The following is a 25,774-nucleotide window of genomic DNA, read 5'->3' as shown; positions in this document are numbered from 1 at the left end:
TTTTGTCAAATGCTTTTTTTTACGCCTATTGACTGACCGTGTGGTTTTTCTTTCTTAGATAGTTAATATGGTGGATTGCATCGGTTGAATCCGTTCTGCATCCTCGGAGTAGACTGGCCGTGATGTGTGCTCTCTCTATGCATTGCTTAGTCCTATTGGATAGTACTTCGTCAAGGATTTTGTGATCTGTGTTAATAAATGTTGCTTTGAGGTTGTGTTTTTGGGTTTTTTTACTCTTATTTTCTGGTTTTGGTATCAGTGTAATGTTAGCATCATAAAAGGAATGGAGAATTACGTGCTCTTCTATTTTCTGGAAAAGATTGTTTAGAATTGGTGTTAATGCTTCTTTAAATGTTTGACAGAATTCTCCAGGGAAACTTTCTGGAGACTTTTTCAAGAATCTAAGAATTTACAAATTCAGTATCCTTAATAGTTACAGGGCTATTTAAATTATCTATTTAATATGGGTGAAGTGCAGTAGTTTGTTTTTTGATGAATTGGTCCATTTATCTAATATGTCAGCTTTCTATGTTTATTCCCTTATTACCACTGTTGTTTCGGTGTGTGCAGGCTCTAGAGGGACAGCCTCTGTTTCAGCCCCGACACCGGTAACTTGTTCAGCTCCCCTTTCCTCTGTAGTCCCGCCCGAGGTTTGTTCCGTTTGTTCGGTCACTCGTCTTCTCAGGGAGGAGCCAGCTTTGTCCCGTTGGTTTTAACCGCTGTTTGCTTCTCAGTTTTATTGGTTTCTGCTCTTCCTGATTTCTTTACTTCTGAGTCTTCGGGTGTGTTTTGCTCTTTTTCTAGTCTCTTGAGGTGAAAGCTTATACTATGAATTTGAGGCTTTTCCTCTTTCTTAATGTGAGTATTTAGTATTATAAATTTCTTTTTCAGTACTTCTTTAACTGTGTACCACAAAATTGAATATACATATTTTTATTTAGTTCAGTGTTCTTTTGTATTTGTTATGTTCCTTGAGACTTCCACTTTTACCCATGGAATATTTAGAAGTGTTGTTTAGTTTCCAAGTGTTTTCCTGTTACCTTTCCGTGTATTATTTTTGTTTGGATTCTGTTGTGGTTGAAGAACACCGTATATATGGTTTTAACTTTTAAAAACTTAACTGAAATTTAGGGCCTAGAATATAGTTTATTTTGCTCTATGTTCTGTGGTTACTTGAATGTGTGTTTTTCACTCTTTGGAGTATACTGTCAGTTAGATCCTCTTGGTTAATGGTGCTGTTGAGTTGTGTCATCTTGTTGGTTTTCTGTCTAGTTCTGTCAGTTGCTGAGAGAGAGGTGTTTGAAGTCTTCATCTGTGCTTGGGATTTCTCTGTTTCTCTTTGCACCTACCAGGGTTTGCTTCACACGGTTTGCAGCTTTGCTGTGTGGTGCTCACGCTGCTGCGAGGGCTGTGTGTTTTGACCCTTTATCATTATGTAATGTCTGTGTCTCTGTAATTTTCTTTGCTTTGACATCTGGTTTGTCAAAGATTAATATAGCCACTCCAACTTTCTTTTGATTAATGTTTGCATGATATATCTTTCTGTATTTGTGTATTTGAAATAACTTTCTTATAGACTGCATATAATTGGGTGATGCTTTTAATTGTGTGTGTTGGGTTGTGTTTCTTGTTGCCGAGTTCTGGGATATATGAGGTAAATGAAAACCCAACACCCCTTGTCAGTTTGCCTTCTTCACTCCACCTTTCAGAGTCTCTTTTGTTTGCTTTGTACATAGCATTCAGGGCTTTTAGTTGTGTTTAGCAGGAGAGGCAGAAAAGAGCGCATCTGGTGCATCTTCCCGGAAGTGGAGACCCAGGACGTTGTCTTGTTTACTGCTGTGTCCCCACTGCCTGGGCTTACGTGATTGGTGTTCAGTAAATGCTGAATGAATGAATTAGTGGTCACTGAGCAGAGTACATTAGTTTTTTTGTATACAGTATTTGATTATTTCTTACTGTAGAACATTTAGAGAATAGTTACAATTAAGTGTGATACAAAGTTTAACACACTCTTTTCAGTTTTATTTACTTTTCTGACAAATGAATTGTAGACATTTAATGAGTTGGACACAATTATACTCCTTAAAATAATTAAAGCACTGGTGGGAATTTGGGATGTGTAGACATGAAGATTATTTCAAAATCTTTTACTGTATTTTATTAGTTAGAAGCCTGCTCATCATCCTTGGAGAGGAGTTAGGTTATCTTACAAATTATTATTTTTTAAAAATATTTATTTATTCTTAGAGGGGAAGAGAGGGAAAGAAATATCAGTGTGTGGTTGTCTCTTGAGTGCCCCCTCCTAGGGTTCTGGCCTGCAACCCAGGCATGTGCCCTGACTGGGAATTGAACTGGCAACCCTTTGGTTTTGCAGGCCGGCACTCAATCCACTCAGCTACACCAGCCAGGGTATCTTACAAATTATTTGACAGATGCCATCTGAAACAAGTTTTTACCTCTGGATGAGGAGCAAACCCAGAAAAATACTTTTCCCTCTTTAGCCTTAAAGAATTCTTATTGCCTTTCTGTTTTAATTGGTGTTGTTATAGGTCCTTTCAATAATCAGGAGATGGCAGAATGGTTTCAGGCGGGCTATTTTACTATGTCTTTATTGGTGAAGAGAGCATGTGATGAAAGCTTCCAGCCTCTTGGTGATATCATGAAAATGTGGGGAAGGGTTCCCTTCTCTCCTGGTCCAGCGCCGCCGCCTCACATGGTAAGTACCTTCAGCTCATCTAGAACACGTTAGACTCAGAAGCACTTGCTTCTCTTTGTAAACACAAACCCCATGTTGCATCTGATGGGGAAAAACTGTAGTTATTTGAAAGTAATTGAAAGGCAATGGAAGGTCTTAATTGGAGACCGCATACCTATCTATAATGATCTTTTCAAAACTCAGATACCTGTGCCCATTTCCACACACACATGCACACACTTTTCTCCCCTTCCCCTCCCCTCCCCTTTCTCCTCTCCCCTCTCTCTCCAGTGGCTCTCCAGCAGGTATAGAATGAAGAACATCTTAGCCTGGCCCACCTACCTACCAGGTCCTGCATGTTCTGGCTCCTTACCTTCTAAGCTCATTTCAGAGCTTTTACCTCATCTTCTGTGGTTCAGCACAGTTGACTTAGAGTTCTTTGTTGCTTTTAGTTAGAATGTACGTTCTCCTTTCTTCCCCTCCATTTGCCTCTTGCTTTCTGACTCATACAATCCCTAAATTTGAGGTTTACCTTCAAGCAAATGTTCCTAATAAAGAAGTTCTCAGTGCGTTGGAATGTATTTTGAAGACTTTTTCTTTTTTTTTTATATTAGTTACTGGTATTGTAACTAAAAACTGGATCATAATGTAACTCCCTCCCCCTTGTATAGTGGCCCTGGAGTACCTTTGAACGGGAAATCGTACTCCTTTGCAGCTGCTCCTGAGCCTCTCCCCATAGAGTTCCTCTTGGAGGGCTGTGGAGCTGTGCCTTACTTTTCCTTCTCCAGGTAGGAGTGTCTGGTTGCTGGCTGTAGCCAAAAGCAGCCATAGTCAAAAACCTTGAGTGTGGACACTGGATTTCTACAGCGATAATACCACTGACATAGTTATTCAGCAGCTGTAGGTGTGAGGACCCATGCCAGGCCTTGGGATAGGTTCTTAAGAGATGAGGCTGAATAAGATACAGCCTCTGAGGTCAGGGGAGTCCATTGATGAAAACAGCGCCTGTCTGACGTTTTTGACCATGGCTCCTAATTAAAAAAAAACAAACAAACCCAGAATTTTATGAGACTTTTTCTGTGTGTGTATATGTGAAACGTTTCACAAAACATTTTGTTATGCACATATTTTCTGTTCTTCTTTTTTAAAAATACATAAATGCTGATCTTGACCCAGTAATTGATTTCCAAACCCACTGATGGGTTGAGACCACCTGTAGTTTGGAGAGCAGTGAATATTTCTGGCTGAGGAGAATTATTTCTTGACATCTTGTTTTTGTAAATTCAAAGAATACTTTACTGTGTATTACTTTATGTAAATTTAAGTTGTATACCAAGTTTGAGCTTTATTTTCCTTCTCTGAAAATGGGATGAGTTTTTTTATTTTGTGCATCTCAGAGCTGCCGGTTCCTTACTTGGAGCTTCGTGTGCTTTCTCCAGGCCGCCCCCTGACTGCCAGCCGCGGGGCTGAGCCTCCGTCAGACCCGCCCCAGGAGAAGAGCCTCGGGAGCTTTGCTTCCTGGCAGCTGCTGCCTTTGCCCAAAATCCCACTGATAAGAGAATTCGCCTTGATGATGAATATAGCGTGAAACCTGTTTTTATGTAGAAATTTAAATTACCTTATTGTAGGTTCTATCTAGCTTCAATATTTAATGAGAAAGAAAAATGTCCCTGAATTTCAGATGATTCCTAGCCCAAGAAATTGTATATCAGATGTTTTATTCCAAACTGTAATCTGTGTTACGATAAAGATACAAACATTCACTGATGATTGGCCTCTCTGGTCTGTGCCACCCTTACACTTTCACAGCAGTCCCTCCTTATCTGCTGGGGATACATTCCAAGACTCCCAGTGGATGCCTGAAACTTTAGAAAGTACCAAATCCTATGTATACTCTTGTTTTTTTTCTATACATACACACTGATGATAAAGCTTAATTTATAAATTGGGCACAGTAAGAGATGAACAACAGTAACTACTAATCAAATAGGACAGTTGTAACAATATACTATAGTAAAAGTTGCGTAAATATGGCTCCCCAACTGATCTGATAACTAAGACACTGCGGAGGGACTGGACTGGAGGGTGCATCTGCAGTGTGGGCACGCGGGGCAGCGGGGCGGTTCGTGTCCCGGGGGCGATGGAGGGGCACGGTGCGAGGTTGCGTGACAACTGCTTAGAATGGTGCACAGTTTAAAACTTAGGAATGGTTTATTTCTGGAGTTTTTTATTTAATATTTTTGTCCACAGTTGAGCACAGGTACTTGAAACTGCGGAAGGTCAAACTGTGGACGGGGGGACTACTGTATTTTCGTTGTTTTACACTGTCCATTATTCCCCACCGTTAGCTTTTCAAAGTTCAGTTTCTGCCACATTCTTTGAAGTACAAGTTAAAAAAACCAGGGCTTTATTACAGCTTATTTTTTAAAACTTATTAACGGCTGTAGAAAAACCTAATTTTTGGTCGGGAGTTAACAGTTTTCTGTTTAAAAATTTGTCATCATCTTAATACATACTTACATATTGGCTCCCTCTGTTTATCATGAGCCATTTTAAATTCCCACCATAACATTTCTTTTAGCCTTTAGATGAGTTTACTCCTTTCTGTTTGCCCCGTTTCTGTAACTTTTAGTGATTTTAAAATTTATCAATTACTTCTAACATTTGGAGAATTACACACTTTTTAGTTACAGGAGTAACTGGAGTACAGTACTGCATTCACTTTGAATGGCAGGAGGCAGCTGCCAGGAGGACCCTGCCCCTGACTTAGGAAATCTCACATAATGCAGCAGACACACTGTACTCCACTAGATGGCACTGTTTAGTTTTTACAGATGCCTGGGGTTTTTATAGCTAATCATTCTGGTTGTAACGATGGAGTGGGAAGTGAAGGTCTGAGATTCATTTTGCTTTCAGATAAATGTACTAAATGGCTTTTAGACTCTTTGCAGTGTATTCAAGGGTGCTTTTTGCCTCATCTCTTCACTCCCAGGGAGAGTTGGACCAGGAGCGACTGACCAGGCAGCAGGAACTCACGGCCTTATACCAGATGCAGCACCTGCAGTACCAGCAGTTCTTAATACAGTAAGGGCAGTAATGGGGGGTGCTGCAGCCCCGGAAGGGCCTTTTGGTGCCGTCTGCTCACAAGTTTCACCTTAAGTTTTAGGGTACTTCAGTCACCCAGCTAATGGCATGTTATCATTAAGTTTGGTTTTCTTACATACCAGCAATTTGCAGAAGATGGCACATAACTGTTAATTTTGTAAGCCCTGTAGCTCCTAAAGCAAGGGTCAGTAGACGTTTTGAGAACTAAGTGCCTCATACATGGCTCGACTTGGAACGCTACAGAGAGAAAGCATAGACGAGAGGACAGAAAAGAAATGAGGTTCATACTGCCAGAAGTGGTGCGGAGTGATGGCAGAATCACCGAGGTTGTGTGTTCCTTTTCGTAGAAGAGGTAACGTTGGCTGTCATCTGCGCAGAGGTTGGCGGCCTGCTACCTGTTTTCATGAGCAGAGTTTTACTGGCCCACAGCCATGCTCGCTTGTGTATTGTCTGCGGCTCCTTTTTGGACAGAGGTGGCAGGATCGAGTAATTGCACATGGTCTGCAAAGCCAAAAACATTTTCTGTCTGGCTCTTTGCAGAAAGAATTGTCTACCTCTGATTTAGTGGAAGATAATCAAACCTAAAGTTTTCTAAGCTGAAACAAATTGGAGAATTTTTATACAGGTGATTTATTTTTGCAAAGGGTGCTTCATGTAGAAACAGCCATTTACATCTTTTAAAAATATTTATTTTTAGAGGGGAAGGGAGGGAGACAGGGAGAGAAACACCATCGATTGGCCGCCTCTTGGCTGCTGCCAGCATGCTCCCAGCTGGGCACCAGGCCCTCGACCCGGGCCCCAGCCCGGCAGCCCCTCAGTTGGCAGGCTGGCGTTCAGTCCACGGAGCCACGCCAGTCAGGACTGAATCTACTTGAGTTTTAACTTGTTTTCTGATATAAGGCTATTATCTTGAAGGAATTAGCCAATATTTGATATTTTGCGATTTTTTTCCCTTTCAGAAGCATGTCATTTATAGGTTTAGTTCTTTATAGAATGAAGTATTTGTGACTATTATTCTCATGGAAAATCATAAAAATATATTTGATAGCTGTTTCTGATGGTGTCTTGGGGGAATGGTAGATGAAGCACATCCCTCCTTCTCAGTGTGAAGAGACAGGTTACATTTTCTTTTACCTTCTGAAGACAGCAGTATGCACAGGTTTTGGCTCAGCAGCAGAAAGCAGCCCTGTCTTCCCAGCAGCAGCAGCAGTTGACACTCCTCCTGCAACAGTTCCAGGCGCTGAAGATGAGGTTGGTGGTCATTCCATGATGCCTCAGTGTGTGTGTGTGTGTGTGTGTGTTTGGGGGGGGGGTATTAGTGTGTGTGAACTCAGGTATCAAAATACCCACACACAACAGAAAACTGGGGTGTTGTGTGTAAAAACAGAATAAGTTTTAAAAAAATAATTAGGCTGTAGGTAAAATATTTATTTGATCTTTTTACTCAGAGGATAAATTTGGAATGATAACCAAAGAGTAACACTTGAGAATCAGCATAGTCTGGTGGAACCAGCAACCAAAAAAGTTGTGGTCTGGAAGTTTAATTTTGTTTCCACCTGTGCTGGCTATCTCAAGGAAGATGCTAATAATGCCACACAAAGTTACAATTTTTCAGAACCCAAAAGCTATTAAAGTAGCTCAGAGGGAAAGAAAATTATACTAGAAGTGTTCAATTTCTGCTGTTTCAGATTATCATTCAGGGTAGTATTTATTTTATCTTTTGCAAAGATATCAGTCACTGCTCTTAAAAACTTCATTGTCCAGTTTAACTAGAACCTTTTACATTTCTCTTTTGAGCCATAACCCATCCTGCTAGATGGTAATGTCTGCATTTTACAGATGGGCAAACCAGGACTCTGGAGGCTAAGAGCTAAAATGCAGACCTTTTGATTTATAGTCCATGGGGTTTTTTCTGTATAACATGCATCTGCGACGTATGGAGATGTTCCGGATTTTTTAAGATCCAGAACGTCTGGATACTCATACTTGGAAATCAGTGAGTGCCAGTACCTTGAAGAGTCCGGAGTGGGATTATTGCGCTGCTCTGTTCCTCTCCTAAATGCTTTGGTAGTGTTATAATTTAGTTAAAAGCAATGGAGTTTTCTAGCCAGGTAACCTGGAAAACCTGCAGATACTGTAAAAGTTCCTCTTTACTTTTGCAAATGGCAGCAACAAGTTAATTTTTTCTTATTTTCCTTTTGCAGACTATCTGATCAGAACGTCATTTCCTCAGTGACTAGATCCATGTCGGTGCCAGACACGGGGTCTATCTGGGAGCCGCAGCCGGCAGCCGCGCAGCCTGCAGGTGCGGACTCAGACCAGCCCTTTGACAAAACGGACCCCAACAGAGGGCCGACAGTATTGAAAATAGACTGTTACAGATTCGCTACAAATTGTTTAATAGATACATTTCTTGAATTTGAAGTCAGCCTCTCTTTTTTTATGTTGCCCTGTCCAGTGTGGAAAGGTTTTTTCATTTTTTTAAGATTTTATTTATTTTATTTTTTAGAGAGGGAAGGGAGGAACAAAGAGAGAGAGAGAGAGCGACACATCAATGTGCGGTTGCTGGGGGCCTTGGCCTGCAACCCAGGCATGTGCCCTGCCTGGGAATCGAACCTGCGATACTTTGGTTCGCAGCCCGAGCTCAATCCACTGGGAAAGGTCTTTTAAATTGTTTTTTTCTCCCTCTTCTGCCAGAGTGAAAAATACATTTAGCAAAAACATAAGTAATGATGGTCTATTTCTCCGAGTCAAGGGTTGACATATAGCCCAACCCTGCAGGTACCCAGAAATTTTGGGAAGAAAAAAGCCTGCTTTGAAGTGAACATCTTACCTCATTCTCTAGGGTTTTTTGTTTTGTTTTGTTTTGTTTTTTCCATTATATTCGAACATTTGGGACTGGGATTTTTAAAGCCTCTGTTGGTGGAGCACTTCTGTTTCTGAAGACCTGATGCCTGCAGAGGGGGTGGCCGGAACCATGGACAGTCCTTGTGAGAGGTTACGGTGTGTGTATTAAAAATTCTCAGGAACCATGCGCATTGATGGATTTTTCCTTTTTTTTTTAAATTGCTGAATTGTACACTTGTAAGATTTTATTTACTTGTGTAGAGAGGGAGACAAACAGCAATATATAAGAGATACATTGATTGGTTCCCTCTCACTAGCTCCCAACTGGGGACCTGACCCGTACCTGGACATGTGCCCTGATTGGGAATCAGACCGGCGATTCTTTGGTTCACAGGCCAGCCCTCAGTCCACTGAGCCACGCCAGCCAGGGCAGATGGATTTTTCTTAGGGCCATTGAGCTATTCAGGCTATAGTTCCCTGACTAACGTTGACCCTGGGGACTGTGGTTATCCTCCCTCATCAACTTCCCACGCTGTATGTTTTCTTGGTAGCCATTTATAGGGCGTTAGACTCTTCTCTGGCTTGGGGGCGACTGTGAGTGCCTTATTAAACAGTTTCTTTTGTTGTGCATGATGCAGTCAGGGTTCTTTATAAAAACTCCATGGTTTTGTGTAGACCGTAATGTATAGCCCATACATAGACTGGGACAGGAATGCAGGCAGTAGAGAATGCAGAAAGCGGTGTCAGCAAACCTTGCTGGCAACAGGAAAACAGACTCAAAAGCCTTTTCCTGTTTGTTGACTTCCACGTCTGGCCGTCTCAGGCTGGCAGGACCCAGTGTCCTTTGTGAGACCTGTTCAGCCTTTCCAGAGGCCCCCTCAGCTCCAGTGTACTTCTTTCTTCTCTCTCTCTCCCCCTCTTATCAAAGTGAGATTCATGTTACACAAAATTAACCGTTCTTAAGTGAACAATTCAGTGGCATTTAATACATTCACAGTATTGTGCAACCACTGAGTTTTCTCTGGTTCCACAGCTATGCCCCTCTTCAGTCCCGTTCTCCACCTGGTGCAGTGAGAGGCGGTGAGGCTACGGGAAATCCCGTGGACTTTGGGGTCTGATGCAGTGGCTAGGGTGTAAGTCCTAGCACGGCCACGTGCTTGCCCCATGTCTTTGGGAATGTTACAGAACCACCTCTGACCCTTAGGCTTGCTCGTGTGTAAAAATGGAGGATGTGAACAGATGTCTTACAGGGCTTTTGGAGGGTGAGATTAGTTCCTCAGTAAATGTCTGGTACTTACTTTCCCTCTGGGTGTGTTGAAGGATGATGTAAATTAGAGCCCACGGGCAGTTCGGGTGACTTGGAAACAGAACAGACATACACGATGGAGCTCACTTGGGGATAGACCGACAGTGGTCTTTGTTATGCTCGTGGATATGTGACCGTGCGTGTGAGCTCTGACACCCCTCACTTTTTCCGTTGTTGTCTTACAGTTTGGGAAGGTGGCAGTGTGTGGGATCTTCCCCTGGATACCCCGACCCCGGGACCTGCCCTGGAGCAGCTTCAGCAGATGGAGAAGGCCAAAGCTGCAAAGGTCTGAAAGCCATCTCCCTAGCCATGCGTCCTTTCCCGCCGTAGGACACACAGGCATCTGGTTGTCGATGTCTGTATCTCTAGCTAGCTGTGTTTTTCCCTCCTTTTAGTTCATTGCTACTCAGCTGGTATGAGCACATTTATGTTCTATGAATATATCCCTAAAAAGACGTTGAACAGAATAAATCTTCAAGTTTAAGTGAAACTAAATTAAAAGTGATTGGTTGGCTGACACATTAATGATCATGGTCATGTGTATATTTTAGTTACATTATTCATGGTAGAAATACTTGCTAACATGTACTAAGACCATAAGAAAATATCCGCTACATGGCTTATTAGACCTCTGGTTTGCAGCTTGCGTTGCCAACTGGAATCTTTGTAGTGGTGTCTGTTTACATTTCCTGGTGTCCCCAGGCACACAGCTGAGAAGCTTGACAATACCGTCAGGGCCCGTGCCCCATTCCAGTCTTCTGCGGGGACTGGAGCCTTGAACTTTGGCTTTAGTGCTTGACAGAAGAGGATGTCTGCCAACACTTGGTGTCGCTTAACGATTTCTCGGTTCTCAGGCCTCTGAGCGACTTGCTCCTGTTTTATGTGTAATGCAGTCTTACCCTCTGAGCCTGTGGTAGTGTCCGTAGAGTGCCCAGAGTGGGGAGGACTCGTGGTGGGGATCTGTCTGCAGAGAAGAGAGATCATAATTCAAACGATTTTTGAACGTGTCCTAGTTCCCCAGTCCTTTGTGCTGGGAATGCATAGGTGATGAAATGTAGGAACTTGCAGTCACACACATGTGTGTGCGTGTTGGGGGTGGGGAATGACACGCAGACAAGCAGGACAAGAAGGCACGTGGGCTGGCTGCCTAGTTGGAGAGGTGGGAATCAGGAACTGGTGGCACTTTCTGTGGACGGTGATATCTGAGCTAACTTTCACGTGAAGGACAGTAGGATTCAACCGAGTTGAAGGGCTTTGGGTTGACAGATTAGGAAGAAGTAAAATTTAAATTGCAGCTGAAGGAAACAACATGTGTAAAGACTGAGAAATGCAGGAGGACATGCTGGCGGAGGCAACAGCTGAGGGCTTTGGTCTGGCCTGGGTCCTCGGGCGAGTGAGGAGCAAGTGATGCGAGAGGGCACCCAGGGAGAGGGGGCAGGCCGGCCCTGCGCGCCCCGGCCGTGCCGAGCTGCAGCGGTGTTCGTCTTCTGGGTGAGGGGCTGTGTAGATGTGAGCCCGGGTGCGATTTTTTTCTTGGTGGAGGTTAGGTGTTGAGCTGGGGCACGTGGGCACGCCTGGACTATTCTGGGGAACCAGATACGACACCCACAGGAGTGTGGGTGAGAAAACGAAGGCCTCAGCTGTGCTCGTGGCAGTGGTACCGCAGACTGGGTGCTGGGTTGGACTGGTATTCCGGAACTGCAAAGGATAGAATTTGTCAAGTGGTTCGTCTTCAAATTCTAAAGAATTACACAATTTTTCATACCACTGGCTTTACAGAATTGCTGTTGTAATACTGTAGTCCCATTGTTAGGGTTTTGATCGGAAAATCTTTTTGTGGGAATGAGCAAAGGAATGGCCACCCCCAGCCCCCCAAAATTCTGGCGTTACTCTTCCTCACGGCTGCTTTCTCTTCTGCCTCTAGGAAATGTGGTGCAGTGGCAGCTTAGGGCAAGGAGGTGGGGAAAAGCGGGGTGAGAGTGCATTCAATTAGAAGAGCACGGAACGGTGGTGATCGCTGGGACGGAGTCGAGCCCTCCGAGAGCTCTCACGGAGTGGGTTCCTCGGCCGCTGGCAGTGGAGGTGCCTGCGCGCATCCCGGCTCCTCCCCACGGCACTGGTCGGGGAGGCCGGAGTGTCCCGTGCGTGGCCGCAGGTGTCTAAGAGTGCTCTCTGTCTGTGTTCACAGCTAGAGCAGGAGAGAAGGGAAGCAGAAATGAGAGCGAAACGGGAAGAGGAAGAGCGAAAGAGGCAAGAAGAACTCCGGAGGCAGCAGGAGGAGATGCTTCGGAGACAGCAGGAGGAAGAGAGGAAGAGGCTGGAGGAAGAAGAGCTTGCCCGAAGGAAGCAGGTACCTCCCTCTGGGAACTCTGACCTCGGGGTTGGTGCCGAAGGAGGGCCTCAGGGCAGCGCGCTCGCTCCGTCTTCTCACGGCCGGGTGTCGCCGCTCTCCGTGAGCTGGTTTATCCAAGGTCAGCAGCAGGATTGGGGCTGGGGCCTCAAGACTCACCTCCCTTTTAGGGAGAGTGTCTTGTCCTTTAACACCCCTTGGAGGAGTCGTCTTCAGTCCTGGTGAAACATTGGAATTGATTTCCTTTGCATATTTTCTAGGGTTTTATAAACCAATTAGATTTCAGAAATAACTGAGTCTTTGCCAAAAGTATTTGTCATCAGTGATGTTGAAGTTTTTAATGAATTTTGGCCAGTTGTATTTTGGGGGGTGGGGGGCATGTCCTTGGGACTTTTCCTACTGGGATTTTAAGAGGTCTCCAGGGAAAGACCCGTCTTTGTAATAGCCCCAGAGTCTAGCCTTCGCCTCCCATTTCCCACTCCGTGTCCGCCACGGGAGTCCCTCTGTGAGGAATGAGAGGGTCCCTGCCGGGGGTGGGACTGCTGGTAGTCTTAGAGCCCCACTGTCATGCACTAGGCCGTCAGGGCTCTAACAAGCCTTGCACTAAGGGGACCTGTTTAATTCTGTGGTGCTCAGTATTTCCTGAATTATTGTGACAACAGGACCCTTTTCTGTATACTCAGTGCTGGGGGACTTTTGTTCTGGGACACAGCTTGACTCAGTGCCCCTGACTGGAGAGCTCATTTCCAGCTGATCAGACATTTTTGGCAGCTGTGTTGATGGGCCTGTCTACACCTCGGGTTATCGGCTGATTGAGAAACAGGCTGATAGTCCCAGTGGAGAAACCGAAGCCCGAGTCCTGTGTGGCCTTTCTAGGGGTAACCAGTAAATGTAGCTAATGTAGAAACCAGGGCAGACTTGGCAGTATAACACTGTTTATATTTTAAATACAAATTATTTTAACTCTTAATGTGTCTACTCAACGTACACACATACTTTTAGTTCCGTGTTCATTTTACTGTTAACAGAGTCTTATTGGCACATGGCCTGTTCCTTTTCACATTGTGATGTACTATAGTAACTGAGACCCAGAGTTTCTCTCAGTGTGCCCACATGCACCCTTTTACATAGGAGGAGGCCCTGCGACGCCAGAGGGAGCAGGAGCTGGCGCTGAGGCGACAGCGAGAAGAGGAGGAAAGGCAGCAGCAGGAGGAGGCCCTCAGGAGACTGGAGGAGAGGAGACGGGAAGAGGAGGAGAGGCGGAAGCAGGAGGAGCTGTTACGCAAGCAGGTGACCAGATGGGTTACTCTTCTCATTGCCGTTGGAAGCCGGGAATTGGAGATGAAGGCAGTGTTCAGAGAGCTTGTCTTTTTCAGGTTGCTGAAAATGACCAAGAGAGACCTAAATTACCGGAGACACTGGCTCTTCTTACTTTTGTAATAACTGTCCCACATATGTAATTATAAAAGCTGGAGAAAATACCAAAAAAGTAAAAGAAACAAAAACAGACCATCAGTGAGAAATCTGAAGAAGACATACCCTTAAAAAACCAATTACGAGATCTGCAAGGTGACAGCTTTTGCCTGAGGGTACCCTGCAGTTCACTCTTCTAAATTGTACAGTTCAGACCCTGGCCAGTGGGGCTCAGTCGTCCCATAAACTGACAGGTTGCAGGTTCCATTTTCGATCTGCCTCGGTCCGGACTCACTTCCTGGTCGGGGTGTGTGTGAGAGGCACCGATTGATGTTTCTCTCGCATTGCTATTTCTCCCCCCCCACCCTCCCTTCCCTTCTCTCTGAAATCAATACGCATGTCCTCAGGTGAGAATTTAAAAACATTAGAATGTGCAATTCAGTGCTGTTTAATATCGTCACATTGTGCAACAGTAAGCACTGATTCTAGTCCAGCTGTGCCACTCTGCCGTGACAGGCAGCCAGAGAGGTGGAGGGTGGGCTGAGGAGAGTTCTTCCGAGGGACCCGTGGGCCCCCAGGGGTGCGAGCCAGGGACTCAGTAAAGGGATCTTGTGAAGGTGCTTTGGCTCCAGCCCTGGCTGGGGCTTTCTCGGTAATCAGCATCCTCGCGGGCCCTGGCGGCCCACGCCTCTGCGTTGGGGCAGTTTCCGGAGACTTTCCTGCTGTTTGCGGTGGTCCCCTGGAGATCAGTGCTTACCACCCATGTTCAAAGTGACATTCTTTTTATGTAGAAATTAGCAAATCAGTGACAGGCTTATCCTGTAAGCATGTTAGGCCTTTGTGGCTGCTGTAAATATAAAAGAAAATTTATCTCGACCTCATACCATCACCAACAAAGTTTTGCCTTTCTCTGTCACTTCAGTAGTGACTCAAATTTGAAAAAACAACATATAATTGAAGTTTATGTATATTCTCCTTTATTTTTCCTTCTGGGAAGGAAGAGGAGGCTGCAAAATGGGCCCGGGAAGAAGAAGAAGCCCAGCGTCGAATAGAGGAGAACCGGCTGCGGATGGAGGAGGAGGCAGCTAGGGTCCGGCAGGAGGAGGAGGAGCGGAAGAGGAAGGAGCTGGACCTGCAGCGGCACAAGGAGTTGATGCGCCAGCGGCAGCAGCAGCAGGAGGCTCTGCGGAGGCTGCAGCAGCAGCAGCAGCAGCAGCAGCTGGCGCAGATGAAGGTATAAAGCCTGCGCGCCGGCTGCGGAGTTGCGTGTTAACGTGTCAGGTAGATGCTGGCAGGCACGCAGTGTGCTTTCTTCAGCGTTGCTGTCACTGCTGTGGTTTTTGATCAGTAAAACATAGTATGAGGCATGCACTTGCGTTAGGCCTTTAAATGAGAGAGGAATACATGAAAGGATAGGACACGAGCAGTGCTGCAGGCGGAACGGAGGAACTCTCTTCGGCTCATTAATTGAGTGCAGCTCAGTAAACACTGGAGTGCCTACTCCAGGGGCTCAGCAATGCTGAGGCGAAGGTAAAAGAGAGAAGGCGCCTGCCCTCAGGGAGCTCCCAGCCTTATTCAAGCAAGAGACAAACATTTGGGTGTATGAGTAGGGGCCATCACCCAGGGCTTGAAACGCAGCCGACTGTGGGAATGGGGGCGCATTGTAAGTTAGATCCACGTGCTATATGCGAAGTGCTGTATGAGCATTCAGAACATTATTTGAAATAGTAGAAAGTAAAGACAGGGAGACCAGTGCAGTGTGGTGGTGGTGGTGGTGGTGAGAGTGACTAGCAGTGGCCAGCAGGACAGGAATTGCTGATAGTAGTCAGCAGGACTTGGTGACGCGACCTGAGGGGCCCGTGCGGAAGCCTGGGTGGTCAGTCCTCCGTGACTGGGACAGCAGTGGAACTGTTGAGGAGGCCGCTTGGCGTGATTGGGAAGGGAGGAACAGGCTTGTGGCAGGGTCTGCAGAGCTCTACATGGGGTCCCCCGTCTTTAAGGGGCTCCCAGGATAGGCACATGGCAGGAGATTAGAATGCAGTGTGGTAGAGACCGGTGGCCTTAGGCATTATTTATTTGTTTTGTGACCGGCCGGATCAGTTCCGTGCTGTCCCCCTCTCCTGCTCCCTCCAGTGCGAAGCCTCTGCTGCGGCCCTTCTGGGGGTGCTGCACTGGGTGTGCCCACTCTCTCCGGGCGGCATTGTGCGGACACGCTGCTCTTTGATTACCCCCCCCCCCATTCCCCCCCATCCCCCAGCTGGTCAGCCCCACTCAGTGGAATTGCTCTGTTTTCAGAAGTGGCCTGGGGCACAGATTGCTTCAGACTAATTCGTACAGGTCCATTCGAATTCTGGCTGCTCTCACGAGCTGCTTCTCGAGGTCAGTGTCTGAGGGTTGTTCGGACCCCAGGAGGGCTCCTTCAGCTCTTTCCCTTGGTTTTCTGAGACCAAGTCGTAGCCAGCAGTTCCAGTTCAGCCTGTGTCTCCAGTGAATCCGCCCATCTCCTGGTTGCCATTCACGCCATCCTTCACTGTTTATTTTTCCATCGAAAGTGCTCTTGGGTTCGAACTCATCTTTCTCCGCACTATTGCAAATGAAGTCAGCTCCTTTGGGAAGAGCTCTCCCTGTTCCGGCGTGTCCCTCCCACCTCCACTCCCAGTCAGAAACCTCTGAGTCACAGCTCTGGGGCTGGAACAGTGCTGCGCTGTTCTCTGAGTGGTGCTGCTGTGCTTTAGGGGTTGAGCCCTGGGGGAGGGGCAGCAGTCTTGGATCTTTTTGGCTTGCCTTTCCTGGTGGCTCGGTGGCCTTTCAAGCCGTGGCAGAGGCAGGCAGTCAGTAGTTTCCGTTTCACAAGGAGAGGTAGGCAAAAGAAGGGATCCCCCACCTGTCAGCTGTATTCTCTTGTGACCTGGCCTCGGCATCAGGGAGCTGGAGTCGGGTGCGAAGTGCTGATGTGCTTTTCTGGAAGCCAGCCGTGCACTGGCCCCCGGGGGCAGAGGGAGGCCCGTCTTCCTGGCTGTGCTCGGCTGGGACGGAGTTGCTGTCTGGCTGGGCCTAGGCGTTGGGAGACCGTAGTCTTGGTACAAGCACCACAGACTCTGTTCTTACCAAGTTTTAGCAGATTTTCTTGAGACAGTGTTTTGTTAGCTGTATTCTTTTGGGAGCATTTCCAGAATCTTCAAATGATTTTTAAAAAATAATTTTTAGCTCTGGTTGGTGAAGCTCAGTGGATTGAGTGCTGGTCTTCAAGATGAGGGGTCGCAGGTTTGATTCCCAGGCAGGGCACATGCCTGGGTTGTGGGTGAATCTCTCGCACGTTGATGTTTCCTCTCCCTGTCTTTCTCCCTCCCTTATTCTGTTTCTAAAAAAATAAAGAAATAAAAATTTAAAAAATTATTTTCACCAGTTTTGCTGGAGAGTGGGTCCATGTGCTCCTCATTTTGCCATACTAGATATGAGCACAATAATTTTTTATATTAAAAATACTGTTGAGGCCCTGGCTGGTGTGGCCTAGTGGACTGAGTGCCAGCCTGTGAACCAATGGGTTGCTGTTTTGATTCCCAGTCAGGGCACATGCCTGGGTTGCAGGCCGGGTCCCCAGATGGGGGCATGAGAGAGGTAACCACACATTGATGTTTCTCTCTCTCTCTTTCTCCCTCCCTTCCCCCCTCTCTAAAAATAAATAAATAAAATCTTTTAAAAAATAGTGTTGAAAGTGAGATAGCAGTGTCAGGGCAGAAAAAGTAAGTTAAAAAAATATCAGTGATCTTTTAGGTGTCACAAAATGTGCCCAATTCCCCACTGTTTTCTGCGGGTCTGGGAAGGAGTTGTTCTGAGAAGCGTGGCTAATAAATGCAGTTCTGAGGGCTGCCCAGGGTGCCGTCGGACTGGAGAACGTCCTGAAGTAATGTTGATAGAGTGATGGGACGCGACTCCCTATGCACAGATAAGATGTAAGGAAACCGGTAGCTGTCTGTGGACGTTCGTGGGAAGGCTTAGGTTCGTTCTGCGTGACTCCAGAGAGCAGACCTGGGGGTCGTGAGCGGCCAGTGCGGTGGAGTGTGTTTTGACTCTGCAGCGGGAAGGGGCTCGGGGTGCCTGAAAGGGAGATGGGCCGCTTCAGGGGGCTGCGCCTGCGCGTCTCTTCCCGGCCTAGGGCCTGTGGAAGGCGACGGGGTGTGGGCTGACACGTGCACTGGGTTGTATTGTATTTTACTTACTCATTTTAATTTTTATTTATCAATTTGAGAGAGCGAAGGAGGAAGGGGGGAGACGGAGACAGCAAATTGTTCCACTTATTTATGTATTCATTGTTTGATTTTTGTATGTGCCCCAACAGGAGACTGAACGTGCAGTCTTGGCGTGTAGTATCGGGATGATGCTCTAACCAACTGAGCTACCCCGCCAGGGCCTCCACTGGGATTTGAGACATCAGTGGTTACTGGCTGATTGTCTGCATCAGAATTACAAAGTATGCAAATTCTCTGGCCTCGCCTCTGGCTCTTCTGACTCTTCAAGTGTGAGGCCAGGGCCTCCACATTTTTACAAGTCCTCCCAGGCAATGCTGCCAGGTTTGAGATGTGCCTGATTTGATCTTGATTAAAAAAAGAGTGTGTTTGTGCTCAACTTTGCTTACCTAGTCCCCCATCTTTCTCTTTCGGTTTCCCTCTATACCCCTCCCCACCAGCACAGGTGCTTTTTTTTTAAATCCTCACCTGAGGATACACCTGAGGAGGTGTACTGATTTTAGAGAGAGGAGGGGAGAACGAGAGAGAGAAAGAAAGAGGAAAATATCGGTGTGAGAGAAGCATCGATAGGTCGTCTCCAGCACGTGCCCCAGCCGGGATGGAACCTCCCATCCCTTGGTGCACAGACAACGTCCCAACCCACTGAGCCACCCGGCCAGGGCCGCACAGGTGCGTTTGGAGAGAAACGCCCCATTACCTGTCACGTTGGCCAAAAACTGTTTCGGATTGATTCACTGTGTTCAGTTGTGTGGAGGGTACTCATGTGGAGGGCTGTTTGGTAGTATCAGTCGGACAGTCGGAACTGTTTACACCCTTACCCCGTCTGTTCCTACTTGAGAGATTGCTGCTCTAAAGCCATTGTTTCAGGGGTGTTGGGACATTGTGTTTATTTTGATCCATGTTCATGTATTATTTTTATTAAACGTTCTAAGGAGTTTGATTTGTTTTTTATTGTTTTTGAGATTCATAGGATGTCTCAAAATTAGAATGCATCATTTTCTGGCCTAGGAGACCAAGGGATTCTCTTGGAATAATCATGCTTTTGAGAATGCTAAAGTATTCAGAACCCAGATAGTTACTCTCTACTTTAGTTCACAGTTTTAAGTGGTAGGAAAACAGAATTATTGATTAAAAGCAGCTTGGTGCTCATGACTAGAGGCTGCAGTTCGGTGAATGGCGGCTCACAGAGACTGAGAACCATGGCTGGCGTCTTCCGTTAGCTGTTCACCTCCACTGTGCCTTCGGAAATTTTGTCCTTGACCCTCTGACTGGAAAGTCACATCTCAAGTCCCTTCTTGTCTCCTTGGATTAAAAATCAAGTGATTTTTCTGTTCACTCATTTTCTTTTATGTCTATATATTGTTGAATATGTTAGTGCTAGATATAACAAATTGGCAATCCCCAAATGATAGTGCAAATAATAAAAGTGTATTGTGTTTAAGTTGTCTTAAAATAATCTTAGGTTTGGAGTGGTGGCAGAAAATTTAAGTGAAAGACGCCAACTGACTGGGAGACTAGTATGTAAAAGGTTACAGGAGGAGCCCTGGCTGGTGTGGCTCAGTGGGTTGAGTGCCAGTCTGTGAACTAAAGCAAAGGGCCGCTGGTTCAATTCCTAGTCAGGGCACATGCCTGGGTTGCCGGCCGGGTCCCCAGCAAGGGGTGTGAAAGAGGCAACCACACGTTGATGTTTTTCTCCCTCTCTTTCTCCTTCTCTTCCCCTCTCTAGAAATAAATAAATAAAATCTTTAAAAATTTAAAAACAAAAAGGATTACAGGAGGAAACTTAAATGTTCTGCTTGTTCATGATACCACATTGCCTTTGTTTCCTGGCCACATCACTTCCTCATGCACTCCTCTGCCTTCCTTTTCTCCAGCTTCCCTCTTCTTCAACGTGGGGCCAGCAGTCCAGCACGACAGCCTGTCAGTCCCAGGCAACGCTGTCGTTGGCTGAGATCCAAAAACTGGAAGAGGAACGAGAACGGCAGCTTCGGGAAGAGGTAAATTTCGGAAGGAAACACGGTCCAGCCCACCAGCGTTCCGGAATAGCTGGAGCGCGTTCTGGGTTGGTGGTTAGTGAAGGTCATTGCTATTGTCAGATTGCTGTGTGTCTGAGTTGCACATTCAGTATTAAATTCTCTGGCTTGTAGTTTGGTCATTCCGGCCAGTAAGAAGTATCTAACAGGAATAACATCAAGATTGGATAACGTAAATATCCAGTTAGCTTAAACATTTTACTGCAGCTCTTAAGAGAATAGCTCATGGGTGTTTCAGAATTGTGGGTGAGTTTTATGTAGATAACCCTTTGTAAATTTGATTTTTAGAATGCAGAATACATTTTTCTCCAGGGGCATTGGGTTTTCTGACTGGCCTGCAAAATCGTAGAATATGCCAGTATGAGAAGTTAGTCTCCGCTTGTGCAGCTGTATCCTGTAGTAGTTGTGAGTTGACATCTCTAGGATAGGAAGGGTACAGAAAGTGAAAGAAATGGGGGTGGAGTGGAGGAAGAATACAGTTCTTGACAGAAGAGAAAATGAGTACGTGAAGTCATTGGGTTCAGTATGCCGTTAGGGGTCCCATTCTTCCAGCCCTCCGTCCCCCACATTTGCTGAGTTATGGTTATGGTTATGGTTATGGTTATAGTCTAGGAAGATAGCTGAGTCTAAAACAGACAGTTCTCTGCTTTTATACAGCTCAACTTCTAGTCGAGGGGAGATGGACAAAGAAAGTTGTCAGTGATGGTGACTGACTGTCTAACTGTAGCCAGTGCAGTCTGGGACGGCTCCAAAAGGTAACATAGGGCAGCAGAGTCTTGAAGAAAGTGCTGCATGTGGATATGATTGGAGGCGGAGTCGTCAGCTTGTTAGAGAATGCAAATTGTCATTTTTGGGTCTGGGTGGTGGTCCCTGATGGCCCTGGTACACAGCGGAGTGGGAGTTGTCTGTACATGTTCACCATGTGGTGTGCTGGACCTCATCGAATAGGTTAAAATGGTTCTTATCTTTAAAATTACCTTATTTCTCACCCTCTTCAAAAAGAAAAAGACTGAACTTAATGCTGAAATAATGTCTTTTTTTTTTAAACCCTATGAACAAATGAATGCACAGCGGAATACATCATCTCCTTTTGAGGCCAGACATTGTTCCATAATTTTGGTCTCTGCAGAATGAAAAATCCTAAGTGCTCATCAGAGTTAGAATCACAGCTCTTGTTCATCTTTTTGTGTTGCAGAAGTTAATTGATTGCCTCGTTTGTTTTTATTTGGTTACATTGTTTGAACCATTAAGTCTTTGTAACCTCTGTAAAAGGTATGAAGAGTCACTGAATTAGGTATCTCTCACACGGGGAAACCAGTGTGTGAGGTGTCCTCTCCAGAGCCCTCGCACCTGGTCAGATCTGGACGCCCCTGGCGCGCTGCGTGGCTCTTCTGTTTTTCTGGAGTTCTGGTCTGTTGTGTACTGCTTTCCGGGACTGACCTGGGTTTTCTCATACTCGGTCTTTCATTTCTGTCTTTCTATCTGGGCGTTTTTTGATGGGCATTCCCTCTGTATTATTTTTCAGTTCTCCTATTGCACTTTTAATGTGTGCTCTCTTATTTTAAATTTTTCTGAGTCCCATTTGATTCTAGTTTTTTTTTCATAGCCTTTTATTCTGGTTTCATTGATATTCTTAGGTTTCATGTTACCTCTCTAAGACTATCACTTACTGGTGACAGCTTTTTAAAAAGCTAGCGCCTATTTTCCCCTCTCTGGTTTCTGTTTCCACCGAATTTTTGTTTGCTTTGGCATTGGTTTTCATTTAGAAGCTCATGTCAAATGTTTGTTGATCTCGAGCTGTTCGCTCATATTCAGGAATAAGGCGCTAAAAAAGCTGGTTGGAGGTTCTGGGATGTACCACACCTGGGTGAGCTCTGCTGCCTCTGGCTGAGCTCTCTCAGGGAGTCCTCCATCTGTGCTGTCTGCGGGTGTGTTCTTTTATTGGGTCAGCCTCCCCATGGAGTAGTCCATCCGCCTGGCTCAGCCTCTGCAAAGAGGGAGGTTTCAGGGTTCTGCTGGGGAGAGGGAGGCAGTGGGTAGCCCCACTACTGCTACTTGAAGACTTCACCAGTCTTCCTCTCTTTGGGATACCCATACCTCTTCCCAGGCTTTCTGTGTGGTTTGGCTTGTTTCTGAGGTTCCAACTTACTGAGTGTTACATTGGCTGTCATGGTTTGCCTGTTTTCCAGCTTTTAAATTTTTTGTTCTGTTCTCTTTGTCCTTTTGGGTTTGTGCTCTCTAAGAATATTTTTTATGCCCTCACCTGTGTGGCTGGGTTTGGTGGGTGTCATCCCCCAAAGCAAAAGACTGTTGGTCCTGTTCTGGTCGAGGTGCGTGCCCGGCCCCAGTTGGTGACAGATTGATGCTGTCACACGTCGATGTTTCTCTCCCTCCCTTCCCTTCTAGACAGGTAGATTCTTTTCAGGGATCTTTTTCCTACCATTTTGGAAGGGCTTTAGGAAGTAAACGTGTATTTCATGTCTGTGCTTAACCAGAAGCCCTATTTAATTTGTAAGAAGTAATTCTGAATTTGATCTTTTTATTTCCTCTTAGTAGCTTTAACAGTTTGTCCTTATTTGCAGCAAAGGACCTGACCATGGCAGGTGTTTAATTTGGTACAGCTACTCTGTATTTGCATTCTGTGTGGTATACCAGACACTGGTAATTTATTTTTAAAACTGGAGTCCTGAGCTCACTTCAGTTTTTGTGCAACAGCAAAGGCGCCAGCAGAGGGAATTGATGAAAGCTATTCAGCAACAGCAGCAGCAGCAGCAGCAGAAACTGTCAGGCTGGGGGAATGTCAGCAAACCCGCAGGTACAGCGAAGTCGCTCCTGGAGATACAACAGGAAGAAGCCAGGCAAATGCAGAAGCAGCAGCAGCAGCAGCAGCAGCAGCACCAGCAACCAAATAGAACCCGGAATAATACGGTGGGTTCATCTTCCTAAGCAGTCGTTCTGTGGATGGGCGTCATAAGTATCTCTTCTGACTTCTGTGGACTCTCTTTTTACCTTTTTAATACTAACTGTAATCATTTGTCTCTCTTTTGTCCACAGCATTCCAACCTGCATACCAGCATTGGGAATTCTGTTTGGGGCTCTATAAACACTGGACCCCCTAACCAGTGGGCATCCGACCTAGTCAGTAGTATCTGGAGTAATGCGGACAGTAAAAACTCCAACATGGGATTCTGGGATGATGCGGTGAAAGAGGTGGGACCCAGGAATTCGTCCAATAAAAATAAAAATGCCAGTCTCAGGTAGGGCTCACACGATCAAACCTGTGCTCCTTGGTGGGTGGGGGGAAGGGTGTGTGGGGACTGGGAGAGCGGTGGGCAGGGAAGGCAGTTATTTTCTGCTGCTTTTCATCTGTGTCTAAGCACATGAGGTCAGAGTTTGGCAGCTGGTTTCTTTCCCCTGGAAGCAGATCTGTATTATCACTGGGGGGCTCCTTCATTGCCTGTCGTGTGGTAACCACTTAGTAAATATTAGAAGTAGTATATTTTTGTTGTTGTTGAACATTTCTTTAAGGTATTCTCTAGATGTTAGCATTTTTTTTCTAAATGGATATTTTTCTTACACTAAAATGAGTATTATAAACACCTGTAATGGCCTTAGATCTGTTTATTTTTGTGATGTTAGTTAACCTTTCACCTCCCACGGTCCCTTCCTCAACATACAGTGTTGTTGACTGAGCCAGGGTTCAGTGTTAACTCTGAGAACTGAAACCCAGCACTACCACTCATTAGCTGTGTGACCGTGGGCAGGAGGGAGCCTCTTTGAACCTCAGTTCGCTCGTCTGTGACGTGAAGGTAATAAGAAAACTTCAAGGGCGTCGTTCTAAAGATTAAACGGATACACGTGAAGTAGTCAGTAGGTGCCTGGCACATGCAGCTACTTAATAAATGGTAGTGTTGTCGGATGGTTTCTTCTCCGCCGAAGGTCTGAGACGTCATGACCAGGATGCCAAGTACCTGCCAGTTTAGAGAGCTCTGTGCTTGAGGCCTCTTGCATGCAATATTTTTATTCCTTACGATGACCCAGGAGAGTATCAGTGCCATTTTACACATGAGAAAACTGAGGCTTAGCAAAATTAAAAAACTTAAGCACACACAGGAAGAATTGAACCACTCCTCTGAAAAGAAGCCTGTGTTCACAAACTAGAATATATTCACTGAGGCTAGATTTTAAGGGGCTATTGAGTAACCCTGACCTTACCACAGATCCAAATATTAGAAGTTTTGGAGCCCAGCATTGGGTTACTGACAGCCATCCAGTGTTGCCAGGACGTTATTTATGGTACTGTAGTATAATCATATAGTAACAGTTCTTGGGAATATAATATCGCCCTATTGTTTTGCTTTAGTAAATCTGTAGGTGTGTCTAACCGGCAGAATAAGAAAGTAGAAGAAGAAGAAAAGTTGCTGAAGCTCTTTCAGGGAGTAAATAAAGCCCAAGATGGATTTACCCAGTGGTGTGAACAGATGCTTCATGCCCTTAATACGGCAAATAACTTGGATGGTAAGAATTGGGAAGGGGTGTGGGATGCCAGCATGTGGGACGGCAGAGCCGGCCCCACAAACAGGTGGAGCCTTGCACCTACTGTAAGAACTTGCCTCTCTAGTTGTATTACGTATAGTATTGCTTTCGACAGAGGTCCTGTAATAATATGCTCAGATAGGTTATCAGAGGTTGCCAAAAGTAAATGCTGTCTCAGGCTGTCTTAGGAGGCACAGGACAGAGGTGGACATAGTTCCACGCCCCTCGTTTCATGAGGGATGTTGCCAGGTGGGCCGAGTCCGAAGCAAGGGAACCGTGGTGGTGGGAACAAGGCCAGCCCAGGCAAGCGAAGGCTGAGGTGACGTGTGGGCTGTTCCCTTCCTGACTCCAGGGGCGGGGTGGGAGTCGGGTAGCAGAGTAAGTAGACTTGATTTTGTGTAGGATAAAACTAGGATCAGTATATGGAAGTGAAAAGATTTCAACACAGTTTGAAGAAAAACTTGCTAATTGTTAGCTGTTCACCAAGAGAATTTCCTGCCTTAGGTAGGAGTCCCCCCTCACCCCCAAATGTTTGAACAGACTGGTCAGCCTGGTGCGGGGGATTCCTGTGGCTTGTAGACTGCGTTGAACCCGTCCACCTCTGATGTCTTGTCTAAAACCAAGGGTCTTCAAAAACACAGCATTAAAAAGGGATTGCACGGTTCTTTGCGATATTGTAATATCTAGTGTTCAGAAGAACCAGAGAAAACCATAGTAAATAATAGTAATGGCTACCATCTATTAAGCACCTACCACGTGCTAGGCACTTTTTGGGGGTTAACATATGTTATCCCAGTTATGTAATTTTTGCAGCAATTTTACAAGTTACCTTTACAATGTAGATGATGTTTTCCTCATAAGTTACAAAACAGAGGCTCAGAATGGTTTAGTAATGCATCCAGGTCACACAGCCAGCAAATTACAGGGTCGGGTTTTAAACCCTTGTCTAAGTCTGGGACTTGCGCTTTCTCCTGCTCCACACTGCTTAATTCCTCTGTAAACACGTGGTATCCCAGCGACGCAAAAGGAGGGCACCGCTTGTAGCCGTGACATTCGTGCTGGTTCCTGGTACTCATCGTAGCACCTGATAAGTATTGTTTGAATTTAAGGAAAAGATGAGTCCCCAGATGACTTCAGTCTTAGGCAAGCGGTTGTTTTAATTGACGTAACATTTAGTGGAGCTAAGCAGGTGTGGTATGTCTCTGTTTGACTCTAGTCTGTTTCACGCAATTGGAGGCATTG

General features: G+C 45.7%; 1 protein-coding gene across 3 annotated transcripts in view; it reads left to right on the top strand.

Annotated features, from left to right (window-relative positions):
- GIGYF2 (GRB10 interacting GYF protein 2) overlaps positions 1-25,774 on the top strand; it is a 108,667-nt gene that overhangs the window by 72,667 nt on the left and 10,226 nt on the right. For all 3 annotated transcript variants that reach the window (XM_045845533.1, XM_045845532.1, XM_045845531.1), the window contains 12 exons: positions 2,550-2,716; positions 5,688-5,779; positions 6,944-7,051; positions 8,005-8,105; positions 10,139-10,239; positions 12,142-12,303; positions 13,435-13,593; positions 14,714-14,950; positions 19,838-19,960; positions 22,712-22,924; positions 23,051-23,253; positions 24,360-24,514. In XM_045845533.1, coding sequence (XP_045701489.1) covers positions 2,550-2,716; positions 5,688-5,779; positions 6,944-7,051; positions 8,005-8,105; positions 10,139-10,239; positions 12,142-12,303; positions 13,435-13,593; positions 14,714-14,950; positions 19,838-19,960; positions 22,712-22,924; positions 23,051-23,253; positions 24,360-24,514 — 1,821 coding nt within the window. The remainder of the gene's footprint in view (positions 1-2,549; positions 2,717-5,687; positions 5,780-6,943; positions 7,052-8,004; positions 8,106-10,138; positions 10,240-12,141; positions 12,304-13,434; positions 13,594-14,713; positions 14,951-19,837; positions 19,961-22,711; positions 22,925-23,050; positions 23,254-24,359; positions 24,515-25,774) is intronic.

The sequence above is a fragment of the Phyllostomus hastatus genome, unplaced genomic scaffold (assembly GCF_019186645.2).
Source record: "Phyllostomus hastatus isolate PE091 unplaced genomic scaffold, TTU_PhHast_1.1 phas_contig_477, whole genome shotgun sequence".
Classification (NCBI taxonomy): domain Eukaryota; kingdom Metazoa; phylum Chordata; class Mammalia; order Chiroptera; family Phyllostomidae; genus Phyllostomus; species Phyllostomus hastatus.
This window is presented reverse-complemented; position numbering and strand designations above follow the sequence as displayed.